This window comes from Branchiostoma belcheri, unplaced genomic scaffold (assembly GCF_001625305.1).
Source record: "Branchiostoma belcheri isolate BF01 breed outbred unplaced genomic scaffold, Haploidv18h27 scaffold45, whole genome shotgun sequence".
NCBI lineage: Eukaryota > Metazoa > Chordata > Leptocardii > Amphioxiformes > Branchiostomatidae > Branchiostoma > Branchiostoma belcheri.
In genome coordinates, this window is record NW_017804076.1 from 2424083 (window position 1) to 2440348 (window position 16266).

A 16266-nucleotide genomic window follows, 5' to 3' on the forward strand; every position below is an offset into this window, starting at 1 on the left:
ATTAAACTATCAAACTTTACTTTCATGTCATGTAATTTCAGTCATGACATCAGTCATGTTTCCCTCAATTCTCACCATGACTCGTAGAAACACGCACAAATACATGTAAACGAGACAGATACTACACAAATTGCATGTCTATACACAACAGTTGTAGAAAGCCATACCGGTATTCTAAATGGGCATTGATGCCCAATGTACCCTGTAGCAGTTCATTCATAGTACATGTATATATATTTTCACAGCACATGTTGCTGTTCGTTGTAGTTTAACAGGTGCCAAAATAGACATGAGTAATATCATTACATAATATTTAAAAGCGAGTAGAGCAAAGAAGGATTCAAACCCTAATTTCTTTGGCTTCTTTTGAACTCCCACGAAATGTAATTGCTATTCATAATGTAAACTGTCAAAGTCTGTCATTTTAATGTGCCGGGATATTTGATCTACTGAAATACAGGCTGCTATGTCGTGAAAGAAGTCCGCATAATTATAAGTGCTAGCTGTTTGGGATTTAGCAGGGCAGGACAAGCCCTTAAAAGTCTTTGAAACCAAGATATTGTAGGGAGAACATCGCTATAATAGTCCGTCATCTTGAATTTGCTGCCGATGTCATGTGACCGTGGTGCAAGTCACCAAATTAGTAAGGATCGTATGTATTCCGCGTAATGGATCGTATGTATTCCGTAAAATTCGTATGTTTCTAGTAAGGATCATATGTATTCCGTAAACTTCGTATGTTTCCTAGTAAGGATCGTATGGATCGTATGCATTCCGTAAACTTCGTATGTTTCTAGTAAGGATCATATGTATTCCGTAAACTTCGTATGTTTCTAGTAAGGATCATATGTATTCCGTAAACTTCGTATGTTTCCTAGTAAGGATCGTATGAATTCCGTAAAATTCTGATAAATTCTTTGGCACCCCTGAAGTCATTAGCATAACTTTACATTTTGGGTTAACGCTTACGAGCTGGTAAACATGGCGTAACAAAAAATGAAGGTATAAAACGTTAAATAATATATTACGTGTAATTTCACCCCCTCTGTCCCCCACTGAGGTCACTTGAATGACCAATTGACCTTTTCCTGTTTTGCTTTACCAGCGCTGTACAAGGCCGATACCGTTACACATATCGCATAACAAGCCAGGCACGTATCTTTACATAACAGAGCGCTGTGACCTTTCGCCCCACATTCTCCAGAGCAAAATGGCGGCTGCGGAGAATATCGTCCAACAAATCCGTGAAGAAGTGTTTTGTAGCATCTGTTTGGAGTTGTTTAGGAGGCCCAAGGCGCTGCCATGTCAGCACACGTTCTGTGAGGACTGTTTGCTGAACTACGCAGGTGTGCGGCAGGTGGTTTTGTGTCCTAACTGTCGTCTGCAAGTCAGGTTACCCCCTCAGGGTGTTGTCGGCCTTCCGGACAACCATCTCGCGGCGAATGTCTGTCAGAAGTTCTCGCAACACACGCCGCAAGCGGTCGCGGGGTCGTCAGACGACAACTACTGTGACCAGCACCCCGCAGAAGCCTTGAAGTTGTACTGCAGCAGTGCGAGGTTGCGTGCTGCGCGGAATGTTTGGACGAACAACACGCAGGGCACAACGCCACAACCGTTAGACAAGCCGTCGAACAGAAGAAAGCTTCTCTACGTTCTCTCGTGACGGAGTGCAAAAACACGTTGGATACATATCACAGTTACTTACGACAGCTGCCTCACGTTGAAAAGACGCTATCCACAGATACCCAGCGGGCCCAAACCGACGTAACCAGGACATTTGACAACGCCATACAACAGATCACCCAAGCCTTAACGTCCGAGAAGATACGCTTGTTGGGTGGCATTCAGGAGAACCAGAGACGCAACACGGACACTCTGCATGCGTATGGTGTAACAGCTCAGAGCCAGGTAACAGAACTGACATCTGCTTGTGAAGTAGCTGTTTGGACGCTATGTCAAAGTGACAAGCGTTTTCTAAACCACGAAGCTTCAGTATCAGAAGCGCTGGACAGATACAGAGAACACGCCCTGCCATCCCCCTCCAGGACTGTTTTCCAAGCCTTAGACGTTGATTTTCAGTCTCTAGCTTCAGCTATGAGTCGTATGACGCTGGAGCCAGTTAGTCTACAACCTGGTAATGTTTTGAACACAGGACAGGTGAGGTTTGGTGGGAGAGGGTCAGAAAACGGCCAGTTCAGTTGGCCGACCGGAGTCACCGTCTCAGAAGACGGGGTTATCTTCGTCGCAGATTACGACAATGAGAGAATACAGTCGTTCCACTCCCAGGGAAGATACCTCAGTCAGTTCCAGACGCTGGTTCCCGGAAGACCTTCCCGGACGATGAAGCCGCAAGGCGTTGACCTTGACGCTTTCGGGAACCTGTGGGTTGTCGGGTACAACGTGGCCGAAACGTGCGATCTCCTCGTTCAGTTTTCTCGGACAGGAGAATGTCTGAACAAGATACCTCTCACACACACGGGCTACTTTCGCGGCCTCGCCGTCAACCAGCGAACGAACCAGATTCTAGTCACAGAAACCACGGCTACGAATCAACCATCGCCAGGCACCGGCGTCACCTTTCGTGGTGAGATCAAGGTCTTAAAGCCAGACGGGACTCTTGTAAGAGTTATAGGCGGATCTCAGCAGAAAACATGGCTACAGCCGTTCTGGACAAAGAGCGAGCCTCACGAAGAGATTCGGTACCCACGGTACGTCACCGTGGACCGTCACGGCAACATCATCGTGTCGGATACCGTAGATCACTGCATCAAGATCTTCAGCGAAACCGGAGAGTTTCAGTTCAAGTTCGGGGAGGATGGAAAGGGGGACGGGCAGCTGAGGTACCCGAGAGGAGTGTGTACGGATGACTCCGGGAACATCGCGGTGGCTGACGAGGGGAACCAGCGGGTAGAGATCTTCAATCGTCACGGCCTGCTGCTGCATCACGTGACGGGTGGGATGAAGAAGCCCAGTGCCGTTGCCATGGGAACGAACGGACAACTGGTGATGACGGACGTGGATACGAACACGGTGTCTGTCCTTACAATATAGACCTCAGGCAGGCTCCCTCAGGACACAGTTACTACAAAGAGACATTCTAGCTACAGCTACTGCAGACATTTCATAAACTGAGTAAATACATAGAAAGCACCAAGCACATGTCTACCACATATATAATATACTTGGATATCAGATGACTTTCCTTGAAATCTGAACGATGGCACATCATAAAGACAGCAGAGCGACGTGTACTAAGCAGTTATGTCTTATTTTGCAAGAGCCATGATTACATTTTCTGGGAGTTCAAAAGAAACCAAGAAATTTGTAATATGAATCCTGCTTTGCTCACTTTTTAATGCTATCTGATCGATGCCAATTACTCATGAACTTTATATTGTGTATTTTGGCACCCGCTGTTGAATCATGAAAACTACAAGAAACGGCTACATGGACTATGAAAACATATCTACATGTACTATCTGTGGACTGCTACAGGGTACACTGGGCAACAATGTCCATTTGGTATAGCCTTCTACAACTGCAACTGTCATGTATTATATTTCATATCATACCATTCACGGCATTTTGTATAGTTAGTCATTTATTTGTGATGACTGCTATAATTTATAACTTCTCAGATTAAGTTATTTTTTTTTGTGAAAAAGAGAAAAAAATATATTTTGAGTTCTCGTCATCTCTCCTTTTAGTGTTGGCCTAATTTATTGTATAAGTAGGCAGTGACATGGAAAAGCAAGTTGAAAAACATGTAATTAAGATGGCTTTGAAAAATGACTTCAGTTTATTTATTTTCACTTAAATTTATTTTCTTTAATGGTGTTAATTAAAAGAAATCATGTGGTTTGAAGTTAACAAAAGTTTACATTCTGTACCAATTCCTATTCAAAGTATAACACATGTACCTGACTTGGGTGTATTTCACAACAAAATAGTGAATCAATAGTATAGAGTTACGTACTTACGTACTATGTACTTACAACTATGTGTGATCGGTTCAGCAATGTTTATCATCATGTCTACCAAAATATGCACAAACACGCACGCACACACACAAACAAACACAGATTCGCATACAGATACATGCACTCTAGTATATAAATGATACAGTCATTAGGCCACAGCAATTTAATTTCTTGGTTAACGGATTTTTCTAGAAAAATAATGGAGCGGGCGGGCGAAAAAATAAAAAAATAAAAACAGGCCTAGGCATCCTATTATGGCTCAAAATGGTATGATAGGAGCCATGAAGTCAACACACCAGGCTGGTTCAATATTTAAACAATGAATTTTGAACTTTTAATGATACTACTGCATTGAGAGATGGAGTTACTGTAACAAGAAGTAAGAAAAGGACTGTTTTCAACTGTTCTGAACAAAATATGGGCATTTTGCAGTTGATTGTGAATTTTTATTTTTATTTGCAAATCAGAAAAAAATGAAGCGGCGAATCCGTTAACCAAGAAATTAAATTGGTGTGGCCTTAGATATAGATATATATTTTTGAATATACATGGATATATAGATTATGTGATTTAGCTTGCTGAATCAATCATCAAAATGTGTAGCCTGGGTACCATCCTAGTTAGTTAACGTCCACTCCCACAGCCGCTACCTGAATCTGTCTGTATCTGTATAGCCGGTATAACTGCCCTTCGGCATAATACACTTATGCCTGGGTGCCATCCTCTGTAGTTTTCGCCCACTCCCTAATGAATGTTGCTGGCTACCGTGGTAACCAGCGACCTTATAAAACACTAGCTTCCACCAAGCAAGTCATTCAAAGATGTAGAATGATCATCCTAAAACCAACTCTATGTGGCCTACTTCACAATCATGCACACATGGATGGTTTCCACTTGTGGCAGGTGCTCTGTGCCATCCAGGCGTGGCTCCAGGTGTAAGCTAGTGTTGGGCTGAAACACATCCTCGCCACTCTCCCAGTCTGGATAAGTCCAGACAGATTGTACCCCTACAGGCACCCCTCCCAACTCATCACACTTCAACTGCACCTTCTTTACTACTTCAGGTAATCCTTCATACTGTGCATAGTGCAACAGGCTTTTCTTCTCCTTCACTTCAGGACAGAATGACAGATCAACCAGTTTGCCAACTGGGGCACTTCCTTGTTTGGTGCTGTAGTAAATACGAACAACTTTCAACCATCCAAACGGAGGCTTGTTAGTAAGGAAGAAACACGTTTGAGGGTCACTTGCACAGTATGAAGCCTCTTTGTCCAGTGAGACCTCAAAAACCTCCACATTAATCAGGTTAACATCAGGACAAGCCTGTAGCCACTTGTTTGCCTTTGCGAATGTTTCGGACAGAGTTTCGAATGAGGGTAACTTGGTGGAAAAGGTGGACACCTTTCCAGCAGCTACTTGCTGTGGGAGGAAGTCTTGGAACTGGACGTTGGGAGGAGGCAGCGATCCTTCTACCGATATCAGGTATGCTCGAAGGAACCGCACCAACTTAGTCGGCGTCTGGAAGGAAGATGTAAGGTGGTCATTTCTTAAACCCTTACCCTACTGGTTATAAGTAACTTAATTGATAAGTCAATAACTAAAAAAATAACAGAATTATAAATTCTATACTAGTATATAAATGCACCCCTGGCACAACGTTAATGACAATATAATCTTGTAGTATACTTTATATGCTGTAGTTATCACACTTTGATATCATTGACACTATCTCAGTAGCATTGGTGTAGCTAGATACATAAGCTAGTAAAGTTTACACAAATGTCATGTCACCATACCAGAATAGGCAATACAGTTTCTTCAGACTCCACTTCCTTCTGGTCCCCTGGAATGGCTAGAGTTTGTATGTTCAGGAGCTGTTGTCCCTTCTTCTCTGCTATCAGACCATTCATGCGGGTCAGGACATCTTGGAAGGTCTCCACCTGTTAAGGAAGAAACATGTACTTTCTAAGGTAAAAGTTTTTTTTTTAATTTAATGGAATAAAAGTCATTGATACCATGGTAAATAATGAGATATGGTTCAATATAATATACTGTAAGTTATTTGGAAATGTAATAAACCATGAAAATTAGTCAGGGCCTTATTTCACACAATGGACACCCTAAACCATTCTCATGTCTTATCCATTGTTCGTCATGTGCCTTTGTACTCTATTATAACTTAATTGATACAGGGAGATATAACATGTACTAATTGCTACAGGAAGATATTGTACTTGCTATTATAGCTTCTGTTACGAGATGTCAGTTAGCTCACTAAAATGTTACCTTGTCACCATAATCCCTAGGCAGAACATCAATTGAAGTGACCTGAGGCGGTTTTGAAGGATGCTTCTCGTGTTCAGGCTGTTTCTGGTACCAGATTCTGAGATATAGAATATAACAAGTTAACGGGCCCGTTAGATTTGGTTAATAATATATGTGTTATGTCAGTGTCATCTCGCCATTTAGCAGATCACAAGACCATGGCAGATGTCATTTTTCCCCAGTCACTAGAGGGCGTCTATACCAAACCTTGCTGTGGAGGGAGGGAGGGATAAGATAGATCAAGATAGAGATTGATAGAGAGATTGAGAGGAAGGGAGGATCGGATAGCAGTCAAAAAGAACTGCATCGCTTGCTCATGACGTAATGGTACCATAGAATGTTTACCTCAGACCACGAAGTGAGAACCGTGAGACGTCCTTAGGTTTCCCGGCTGGGTATGACATGACCTGGGTGTCGCAGTATTCGCCATGTTGTGGGGAGAATGGCGCGCGGATCGTCTCGCACGTCTGAACCAGCACTTCCGGGTGTTCGCCCAGCCAGCGGTTCGCTTGGCCGACGCTGTCGGAGAAAGGGGCGAGCTTGGGAGGGCGGCCGCTGGCGAGAAGGCTCGGCACGAAGTCCTCGCAAAATAACATTGCTACAAGATGGAGGACTCACGCCACACAGGCTGCCTACCCACGGCTAGCTGTCAGCCCCACAGCACGCACGTTTTCTCAGACGATAACATCCTGTCGTTTGACGCATAGCCTCCTTAGCAGGCTCCGTCAAAGGGGTCTCTATTTTGCGTTTTTTTTTTCTGATGACATATCAATTGTATTTGTACTCAGCTTCTTGCCAACCGATATTTCAGAGTGCAAGTATTTGGGGTTGTCGTGAACTTTATATTGGACCAAGTAGATCGTATGGCTATCTGGCCCCCGGTCAGATCCAATGACCTTCGAGTTCATACCCGTTTTTCTCTGTCCCACCTGTCATCCTGCCTGTCAATCTTCCACCCTCATGCTGTCACTAGCTCAAACCTTATCACGATGACTTAAATACTATGACCGGACACGCCACCAACACAACCACTCAAACAGAAGCCCAGTCGCAGAGCCTGCAAAGGAGGCTAATAACGTAATGGTTCCTGTTTCCGTATTACCTCACTTGTTATTGTGAATTTGTCTGTGATTGTGAAAGTGAAACTAGCTCAAACCTTATGACGATCACTCAACCGACTAACACCTGTTCGCAAATCCGATGGTGCTCATTCAAAGTCATTCCTGCACTTCCTTAACACCTTTTTGCACTATTTTACAGTGTGTGCCTGTCTATAGCAATTTCAGATAGTATAACATCACGTTTTTAATGTCATATGATACTAGTACACCCGTGACAATGAGGCTGCACGGTTGTTTATACCGGCTGCGATGGGTGGCAGTTGATGAACACCTGGCACGGACGTTTGTTTACTGGTAAACCCAGATGAAGTTATGCTTGCGTCACTCATTTGATACATTTTAGGAGAGTCTTAATAACAATCAGGGTGCAGTCATCAGAGTCATATATATGATCATAGTAAATTACTGCGTTCATAATTCATACAACACAATAATAAACGATAACACCACTCATGGGATTGACATGAATCACCGCACCATCTTACACTTTCGATGTTACGTCACCTTCACTTTCGCTCATTTATTTATTCAAGTCACACATCCGCCCAACAATATGTTTCCAACTCAACTCAATACAAGTATTTGCTTACCCTCTCACGCCGTTTAGATTACGTCACTTTCATTTTCGCTCATGAATAGGCCACAGCAACTAAATTTTATGAATGACATCCTCCGCAGCCTCCAAATCTAATGCGATAGGGCGAAAAAAAAACAAGGCAGACTAAAAAAAATAAGATTCCTTCATTTTCAAATTTTGACATCATAAACCTTGTTAAACAGATTATGTGATACCCACATTGCGCTGAGTTTACTGTCAACTATTACAACATCCATTTGTCACTGAAACAACTTTGACAAATAAAAGCTTTAGCACAAATGCTTGTGATTCAGAGGCTGGGAACATCACTTATAAAAGGAATGAAATACATCACTACATCAAAGTAAAAGACAAAACAATAAATCAGAGACTTGTCTTGTCATCTCTTCATATTTATCTACCATCCATGTTCCGGCATGGCAACAGACATCTTTGCCCATTTTTGGAATGATGACCACTGTAAGAGCGCAATAATTTTCCCAAAGTCAGGCGAAAATGAATGCGCGCGTTGATGTCATCCATACAAATTCCTTGCTGTGGCCATATGTAAATGTAGGTATGAAGTAACGACAACTTGACTTTGTCCTCTTTACTTTGGCGGATGTGCTTGGCGGTGTCGGACGCATGCACCTCGTGCTGCAAGGTAGGTGGTGGTTTTGGTCCTGATTCTTGTATTGATCTCATGCAGACCACTTAGCCCCCTTGAAATTCAGATATGCCCATTTCGTCCATGGACTGTACTAGTGTGATCTTTTTGGTGGTCCTGCGAGCTCGAGAAACGTTCAAAAAGTTATGGGCGTTCGAAACAAGGGGCAAGTGTAAAGACTACTATTCATGTTCTCCGAGACTCAAATCTTCTTGGTTATATACTTTGACTTTTCGAATATAAGTCAGTAAGAAGAGAGAAAAACAGGGGGTGCCTCTATATTAATTTGATGGAAAAACCGAAAAACATGTAATATAATGTGATTACAGTGGAAATATGGGAAAGAGTCACTGTGATTTTTTTCGGAAATGTGAACCGTGAAATCATGTGGCTAAACATCTGAAAAGTGGAATGGCATAATTTTAATTTTGGGTTGATAGAAAAGGGATATTGTAGGGCCGGCCAAACTCCCCCCGGGCTCAACTACCCGGTAGCGTTAATTTAGATAGGCGGGCGAAGAGCTCTTGGCTGCCGAAGGAAAACGGCTAACGGCCCGATACTAGTCTGGCACCCAGGGTACCACGAGACAATTGATCTCCATGCATTTACTTCATAGGTCACCACAAAACAAGGCTCATGGGAGCCACTCAAAATGTTTTGGGTTACAGTACAGCCAGTGAGGACAGAATTACGGGGTACCTTATTCTAAAGTGATGTGGGAAAGAAGCTTTCAGCGTGGAACTTCCCCCTAAGTGGTGGTGAATGGAGGAAGAAAGGGTGATTTGCTTCAGTGGAAGTGACAAGACGTGTCCTTACTTCTTTACTGAGAACGTTCGAAGTGGAGGCACTAGCGAATGAAGTTCCACGGAGCATTTACCGTGGATTTAACGGTTCCGGTTCTCATTCTGAGTTTCATTACGAGTTCCTTGCGGCAGATTAAATAGAATTTCATAAGTTCATAGGTACATGTTATAAGCTGCAGATGAAAATGTTGACCTGTGTTAACACAACCTGGAACGCTAAATCTAACACATAAAATTTAACAACATCAACTATTCATAACAAACAACAAATAAGAATATACCATAAAAAGCCCGGAGGTATAAAATCTCAGATTTTATTTATCTGTTGTATGTAAAGCTGATCTATACCTGAAAGCAGAACTTGTGCAGCTGACTTGGCCTGACGCCAATTTCCTGGTATCTGCTGTTGTAGTTTATAATCAGGGAGTGCTACTCTCAAGGAAAGAAAACAACAGCATATATGGCATACATACCTCATGGCATGCAGTTCCAACATAGCATGTATGCACTGCATTTCTACAACCTTCCAATGCATGCTAAAACGCAAAGGCACACAGCAACTAAAACGTACCAAAGTTAATTGCAATTTATCTAGTGGTTCTTGAGAACATTACGCCGAAAGAAAAATCGAAAATCAAACCATGCAGGTCCAAAGCAAACAGCGTAGGGGGGGGGCAAATTTTACACCAATAAACCCTTACGTCAACAACTATATTCTACCCAAACATTACATACACAGATCATCCTGCGCCAACAATATTTAAAAAATTCTTACTGCAGTACCAAGTTCAATCACCAGGGGCCAAAAGTCACTTAACACAATCCTCTATACCCCATGATCTATCAGATTGCCAAATATCATCGCATCCCGTCTGGGAGATCTTGAGATATACACCAAAACATCATCCAGACTGAAAACAAGACACCCCATTTCATGGAGTGTAAATATTCAGAATACGTGATACGTACAAAAACGTTTTTAAAATCACGCATCCTTTTTCAGACAAGGGATCTACAGAATGGCAGATTATAAGGAAGTGAGGTCCCTGCGGCTGAGGTACCGGAGCCTTGTGATCGGGGTGGTGGCAGCCGGAGTCGTGCTGGCCATAGTGATCGGCCTCGCCGTTGGCTTGACAATACAGCGATGCAGCGAGTCAAAAGGTTGGCTGAACCTTTAGATCTGATTATTTATCCCAATTATTTAGCACCGTAATGTATTTTAATGTAAAAAACGTGCTAAACGTTTTTCTTGGGATAATTGTATTTTTATTAATTTGTTTATTTTTTTGCTAGTATATGTATAACACAATCACCTTTTAGTGAAAAAATGGGATAACACCCCTGCCATCCCATTTTTTTACTAAAAGGAATATAAACCAATCACCTTTTAGTCCCATTTTTTCACTAAAAAGAGATTGCATAATATACCTTTTAGTAAAAAAATGGGATGGCATGCTTTTTAACAAATATCCCATGTCAATGTGACTAGCACGTTTTTAGAATAAAAGAAAATATGGTGCTAAAAAATTGGGATAAATAACCACAGCTGAACCTTTTAAGAGCTCGTTTGATTTCAACATATTTTCTTATACGTTTGCTGCAAACTACTCGTTTGAAAATGTTGCACATTGAAACTGACAGTGTTTCTTGGTTGTCTTATGTACATGACAACTTTGAGAAACTTAAAAAATGACATTTTTTTCACTACCACTAGTAATAAACTATATGTATCTTTTATCGTTATCAAAATGACAGAGGACATCATCGAGGTCGGTTTACTGTTAATGGCCGTCCAAAAGGACCAGAGAGTATCCGATCCGACCTTATTTATTGAATGAATGAAGACCTTTATTGTACATTTTTGCCACACTTGGCTAACTTCACGGTAAGTACAGGTCACAACAAAACAAGATGAACGGATACAGTTAACAGATACAATATTATCGAAATTGCAGATGAACTCGTGAAGGTTGGTTTATTGTTTCGGACCGACATCGACTCCGCTGAGGGCATGAAGGAAGCGGCGATGTTGGCCGTGGATGACATCCGTGCCCATCGGGAGAAGGTGCCGTCAGCTGCGGACATCCAGGTCCACAGCGGGGACTACGATGGATCTCCAGATGGAGCCCTGCAAGCTTTCCGCGACCTGTACAGCCGACAGGGTGTGCGTCTGTTCGTGGGTCCCGACACCAGCAACCATGCGGTCCAAGTGGCGGAGTGGGCGATGGAAAACGCACCAGATGCGGTCTTCATTTCTCCACGAGCAACATCTGAACGCCTGGCCAACGCCACAAATACCATACGTCTCAGCATGGGCGACCAAGCTCTTGCCCTGGCCTTGTACCTGAAGCTAAAAAGCGACAACGTCTCCGTCGTCATCCCGGTACACGTCGAAGACATCTACGCTACGGACCTGGTGCAGAGGATTCGCGACCTGACGGACGACATGATGGACCACATTACCGTCGGTACCAGCATCAGCTACGCCCCGGGAACAATCAACAACAAGGAAGAGGCGCGGAGGACGACTGACCGACTCCGCGACGCCTTGAATGACAACCCAGGCGCAGTCGTGCTGCTCGCGTCGTATTCTGAAGCAAGGTACATCCTAGAAGCAGCCAATGGTGACAGCACTCTGTTGAGGCGCATGTGGTACACCGGGGACTCCCTGGCTCTCCGAGAGGACATCCTGAGCTCTGATGACGCAAAGCTTGCTGCGCAAACGGTAAGCCTGTACGGACTGTCCTTTGCAGGGGAGGGGCTTCACAGCAAACGAAGGATGCGCAAGATGCAGACCCTTGCCGACCGCCTGAAACGCTCGCCTCCCGTGTATGCCCCGCTGGCCTACGATGCAGTCAACCTGTTCTACGACACGTGTCAGATCATGCGCACCACCGATGCCCCGACGGTTCTTGCACACCTTACCCGCGAGGCGGAATGGCAGAACGGACTGTCCGGCAGGCTGGCAATCGACTCCACAAGGAGCCGAGCATTCGGAGATTACCTGCATTCGTTCGTCTCTCCACATATTCCAGATACCAGTAAGGTCACGGTCGCCATGACAGGGTCCTGGATTCTGGACGGACTGTCGAAGGTATCTCCCATGGACGATGAGTCTGGTCAGCAGGGCGGCGGGAGACGTAGGAGGGACGTACCTTCCTCTGACATGATGTCCATGTCTGCTGTTATGTCCACTGCCATGTCGTCTGCCTCCATCTTCAACAAGTCTGATGTCATGGCACTGAAGATACTGGCTGGAGATGACTGTCACAACTCGATGGTAATAATAGACTGTTGTAAAAAATATTTTCTGGTTGAAAGAAGTGTAAAACCTGTTAGTCAGTAGGTCGCTACGGTACATGATCTACAACAAATGTCCACATGTTACCAGCAAAGGCATCCATAGTATGTTTTCTGATATCTTTCCCTACAAATCAGTTACCATTGAATTTTCTACCTCTACAGGATACTAGTACATCCTAAATCTTACCTGCTGTGTTAAATTTCCAGTTTTCCATCACCGCTACGGATCCTGCAACCTACATGCAGGTGGAACATGACTTCACGGAAGACACGTTTCCGGAGATGTTCATAGTGTCGACTAACTACGGCTACAACCTGCAGATGAACTGTGACAAGCCGGAAGGTTCGGTGACGCTGAACGTGCTCTGCCCGCCAAGTATCAATCCAAGTGACAGCATGGAATGCGTGCAGACTGTCAGCTATCCTGTTTCCGATCAGGTGTGGCCATTAATTTTATAATATTAAGATTGTATTTGTGTGGTTTTGTGCATTTGCTGCATGTTTCTCTTAACAGTTCTTGACATGACAAACTATCCGGTGATTATTATTTGTCAGGAGGAGCATATACATGTTCAAATAAATTGTTCTCCTGTTGCCATGTTTTGCAGGGTGGCCGCCGCCGCCTACTGTTGTCCCAGGCTACTACAGGTGCTATTGTAGGATGTGGTGGCGTCATAGCTGGGTGTGGTGTTTGCATCGGAATCCTGTCATTTTTCACATTCGGTAAGACAGACTCCCTTGAGAGATGACCGTTGAAGATGCAATTACGAGTTGCTGTCTAAATCACTGTTTGACTAAAACTCAGACCTTATCCCTATTTGTGTCAATTTGATATTGCAAAGAATGACCTATTGCACCTAGCCCGTTGATTGTGACTACTTTACGTTCCATAGCTTTTTGCGGATACTTGTACAATTGATGTACATTATTTTTGTTGTACACAGGTATCAGTGCAGCTGCATGTGTTGGGCCTTGTGCAGTCGGTATTGGAGGAACCTGTAGCACTGCTGCTGGACTGGGTATTCATGAAGCTGCCAGTATCATCTGCACTGAACTTTTTGCCCAAGGTAAGCATAATGCTTTTTTCTGAGTGTCAGTGCAGTGTGGCTACAGCACGGCTTGCTTTTATAGCCGAGCACATCGGTCACACTAATCAAGTAATGGTAATCAACTAATAAATTAACTAAATAAGTAATCAACTAATTAACTAATCACGTAAGCAACTAATCAACTAATAGCAAATTGTATACCGTGACCCAAAGAAGAAAATGGTCCAGGCAAGGAGGTTAAATACAAGTATTTAACCTCCTTGGTCCAGGCCACCGTGAGTTACAGCAGCGAACACACAAACATTGATCAACAGAACCCTTCTGCAGAAGGATGTGTCCTTCCCCAGAGGTAATGATACAGTAAAGGTCATGAGGTGTTTGTCAGTTCATACATCTCACTCTCTCTCTCACTTAACAGGTCAGCTGGATGCCCAGACCTACCTGGCTGACGCCGCCTTTGGTCGCCAGCTGGCTGCAGAGTTCCCACACGTGATGGAGGGGTACCACACCCTGGCCAACCCCATCGTTTGGCTGATGCAGCGGTCCGACACTGCTACATCCATTGTCAAGGTAAAAACACTTTGAATTCTCATCTCTCTATTTGACTTGACTATTTTGAGAATTTATCATTTTCAAATTCTCAAATTTCCCTGAATTTATCAGGGAAAATGACTTCTTCCTTTCTTGTGAACAGGAAATACATCTCATACAATTCTCTGCTTTTGTTGGGAAAGACAAATAAAGTTGACACCTGTTTGAAAAGAATGAGAAGAAAGATCAATACATCATTCATTATGACATTAAATTAATCCTTCATCCCATTTTCACCTTTTGCCTAATGTATGTCAATTAAATTGGAGATACAGTTGCTTAATATCCAAGCAGATTTCTTTGGAGGCAGGGGATGATCAAATTGGCCACTGGAGTTTGATACCATTTGCCAGGTGGCCAATGGTTACAGGCAGCAAATGGTTACAGGCGGCCAGTATAGACTCCCCATGCCCCCAAGAATCTGCTTGGAGATAAACTGTACTCACATTTTCCCCTGTATGTTTCCAGACCTTCGCCCTCCCTTGGGCCCGACACATGAGCTACCTACAGGACATGGTGGATGAAGGGGACCAGTTTGGGGCCGTTGTCATGGAGATAGGGATGGTCCTGAGCGGTGCGGTGGGGAGGGTCATGTGGGCAGCCAGGGCTGTCATGGCACTGGGAAATGTCATCCTTATCCCTGTCCTTATTGCCATGGTTACCATTGTGGCATGCCTCGCTATGGGCAAGAACAAAGCTTGAGATGATTAGAGAACCTTGGGGTGTGTTCAGGTAAACCCAGAATCAAGAATTAGTTTTGTGTTTTGTATCAGTCTCTCTAATGTGGTATCTGATTTACCCTGCTTTATAAATGCTATCATCATATATTCAGATAATCTTCATAGATACAGTTTTATACAATGTTTTTTTTTTTGGTAAAAGAGTTAACTTTTGAAAGCTTTTGGTATCAGTCTGTAAGGACAATTTAACCTGGGAATGTTTTGGTTAATGTTGTTAAAAGTGTAAATCATAGATCTAGCTGTAATCACATGTTGTTCCATGGTAACATGAGAAGTTTGTTATAGCTACAGTAGAGTGTTCATCCATATGTAGTGAGAAACAACTGATACCTGCCTAATGTAGCGGTAATTATTAGTAGTGCCTGCATTGTTAATTATTAGTATATGTACTACCTGCCTAATTGACACAGATATCTAGGAGGTCCACATGTTAGAAACTATGTCCCTGGGTACAGGGAGGAAGAATACAGTCAAACCTGCCAAGGTGACCACCTCTTCAAGCTGGCCACCTGGACATGGTGACTGCTTTTTCTCGGTCACAAATATTACTATCCCCATTATATTAATTGATGCAAGCATTAAACGACCTGTCCAAGGTGACCACCTGACCAACATGGCTGCGACTCTCGTGAGTTGGATCCACTCGAGCACGGATACCTGCCCATGGTGACCACAGCATTTTCGATCATGTTAATTATTGATGATAACTAATGAGAAATCATGGCGACACCGGCCAGTTTGCCTTGACTGATGGACAATGTTTTGTTTAACGTAAATTGTGCCATGCCACCCTCCTACATGCATTCACCACAGATTTGAAGACGTTTACGGTATTTGAGATTAAAACTCGACTTGAAACCATTTATTATCGCCATGAGGTGACCCTCTTCTAGGAGACCAAGGAGACCACTTTTCTTCGGCCCCCTGGGTGGTCGCCTTGGGCAGGTTTGACTGTATGTACTTTCCATTCAATAAAACAGTTGGAAGGCTTACAAGTAGACTGGGCAATATAATCTAGCTAGCCTTGTACTTCTTTAGTTAAAACTATATCAGCCATGCATGAAGGAATATCTATTCAGGACTACATGTAAGATAGGTTTTAAGGTAGGG

General features: G+C 43.5%; 2 protein-coding genes and 1 pseudogene across 2 annotated transcripts; 2 read left to right on the forward strand and 1 right to left on the reverse strand.

The window, feature by feature from the left end:
* Positions 1-895: 895 nt before the first annotated feature.
* Positions 896-3315, forward strand: LOC109478843 (annotated as a pseudogene).
* A 1189-nt stretch (positions 3316-4504) lies between these two features.
* On the reverse strand, positions 4505-7339 carry LOC109478842. Its single transcript, XM_019780659.1, has 4 exons — positions 6651-7339; positions 6267-6363; positions 5777-5920; positions 4505-5498 (listed from the first exon to the last, which is right to left on the reverse strand). Exons 1-4 carry the CDS (start codon positions 6899-6901, stop codon positions 4839-4841), a joined length of 1152 nt encoding a protein of 383 aa, XP_019636218.1. The 5' UTR covers positions 6902-7339; the 3' UTR covers positions 4505-4838.
* Positions 7340-8554: 1215 nt separating this feature from the next.
* LOC109478829 lies at positions 8555-15402 on the forward strand. The gene is made up of 8 exons (XM_019780648.1): positions 8555-8667; positions 10477-10634; positions 11429-12753; positions 12984-13214; positions 13385-13499; positions 13721-13843; positions 14244-14395; positions 14885-15402. Exons 2-8 carry the CDS (start codon positions 10493-10495, stop codon positions 15116-15118), a joined length of 2322 nt encoding a protein of 773 aa, XP_019636207.1. The 5' UTR covers positions 8555-8667; positions 10477-10492; the 3' UTR covers positions 15119-15402.
* The last annotated feature ends 864 nt before the right edge of the window (positions 15403-16266 follow it).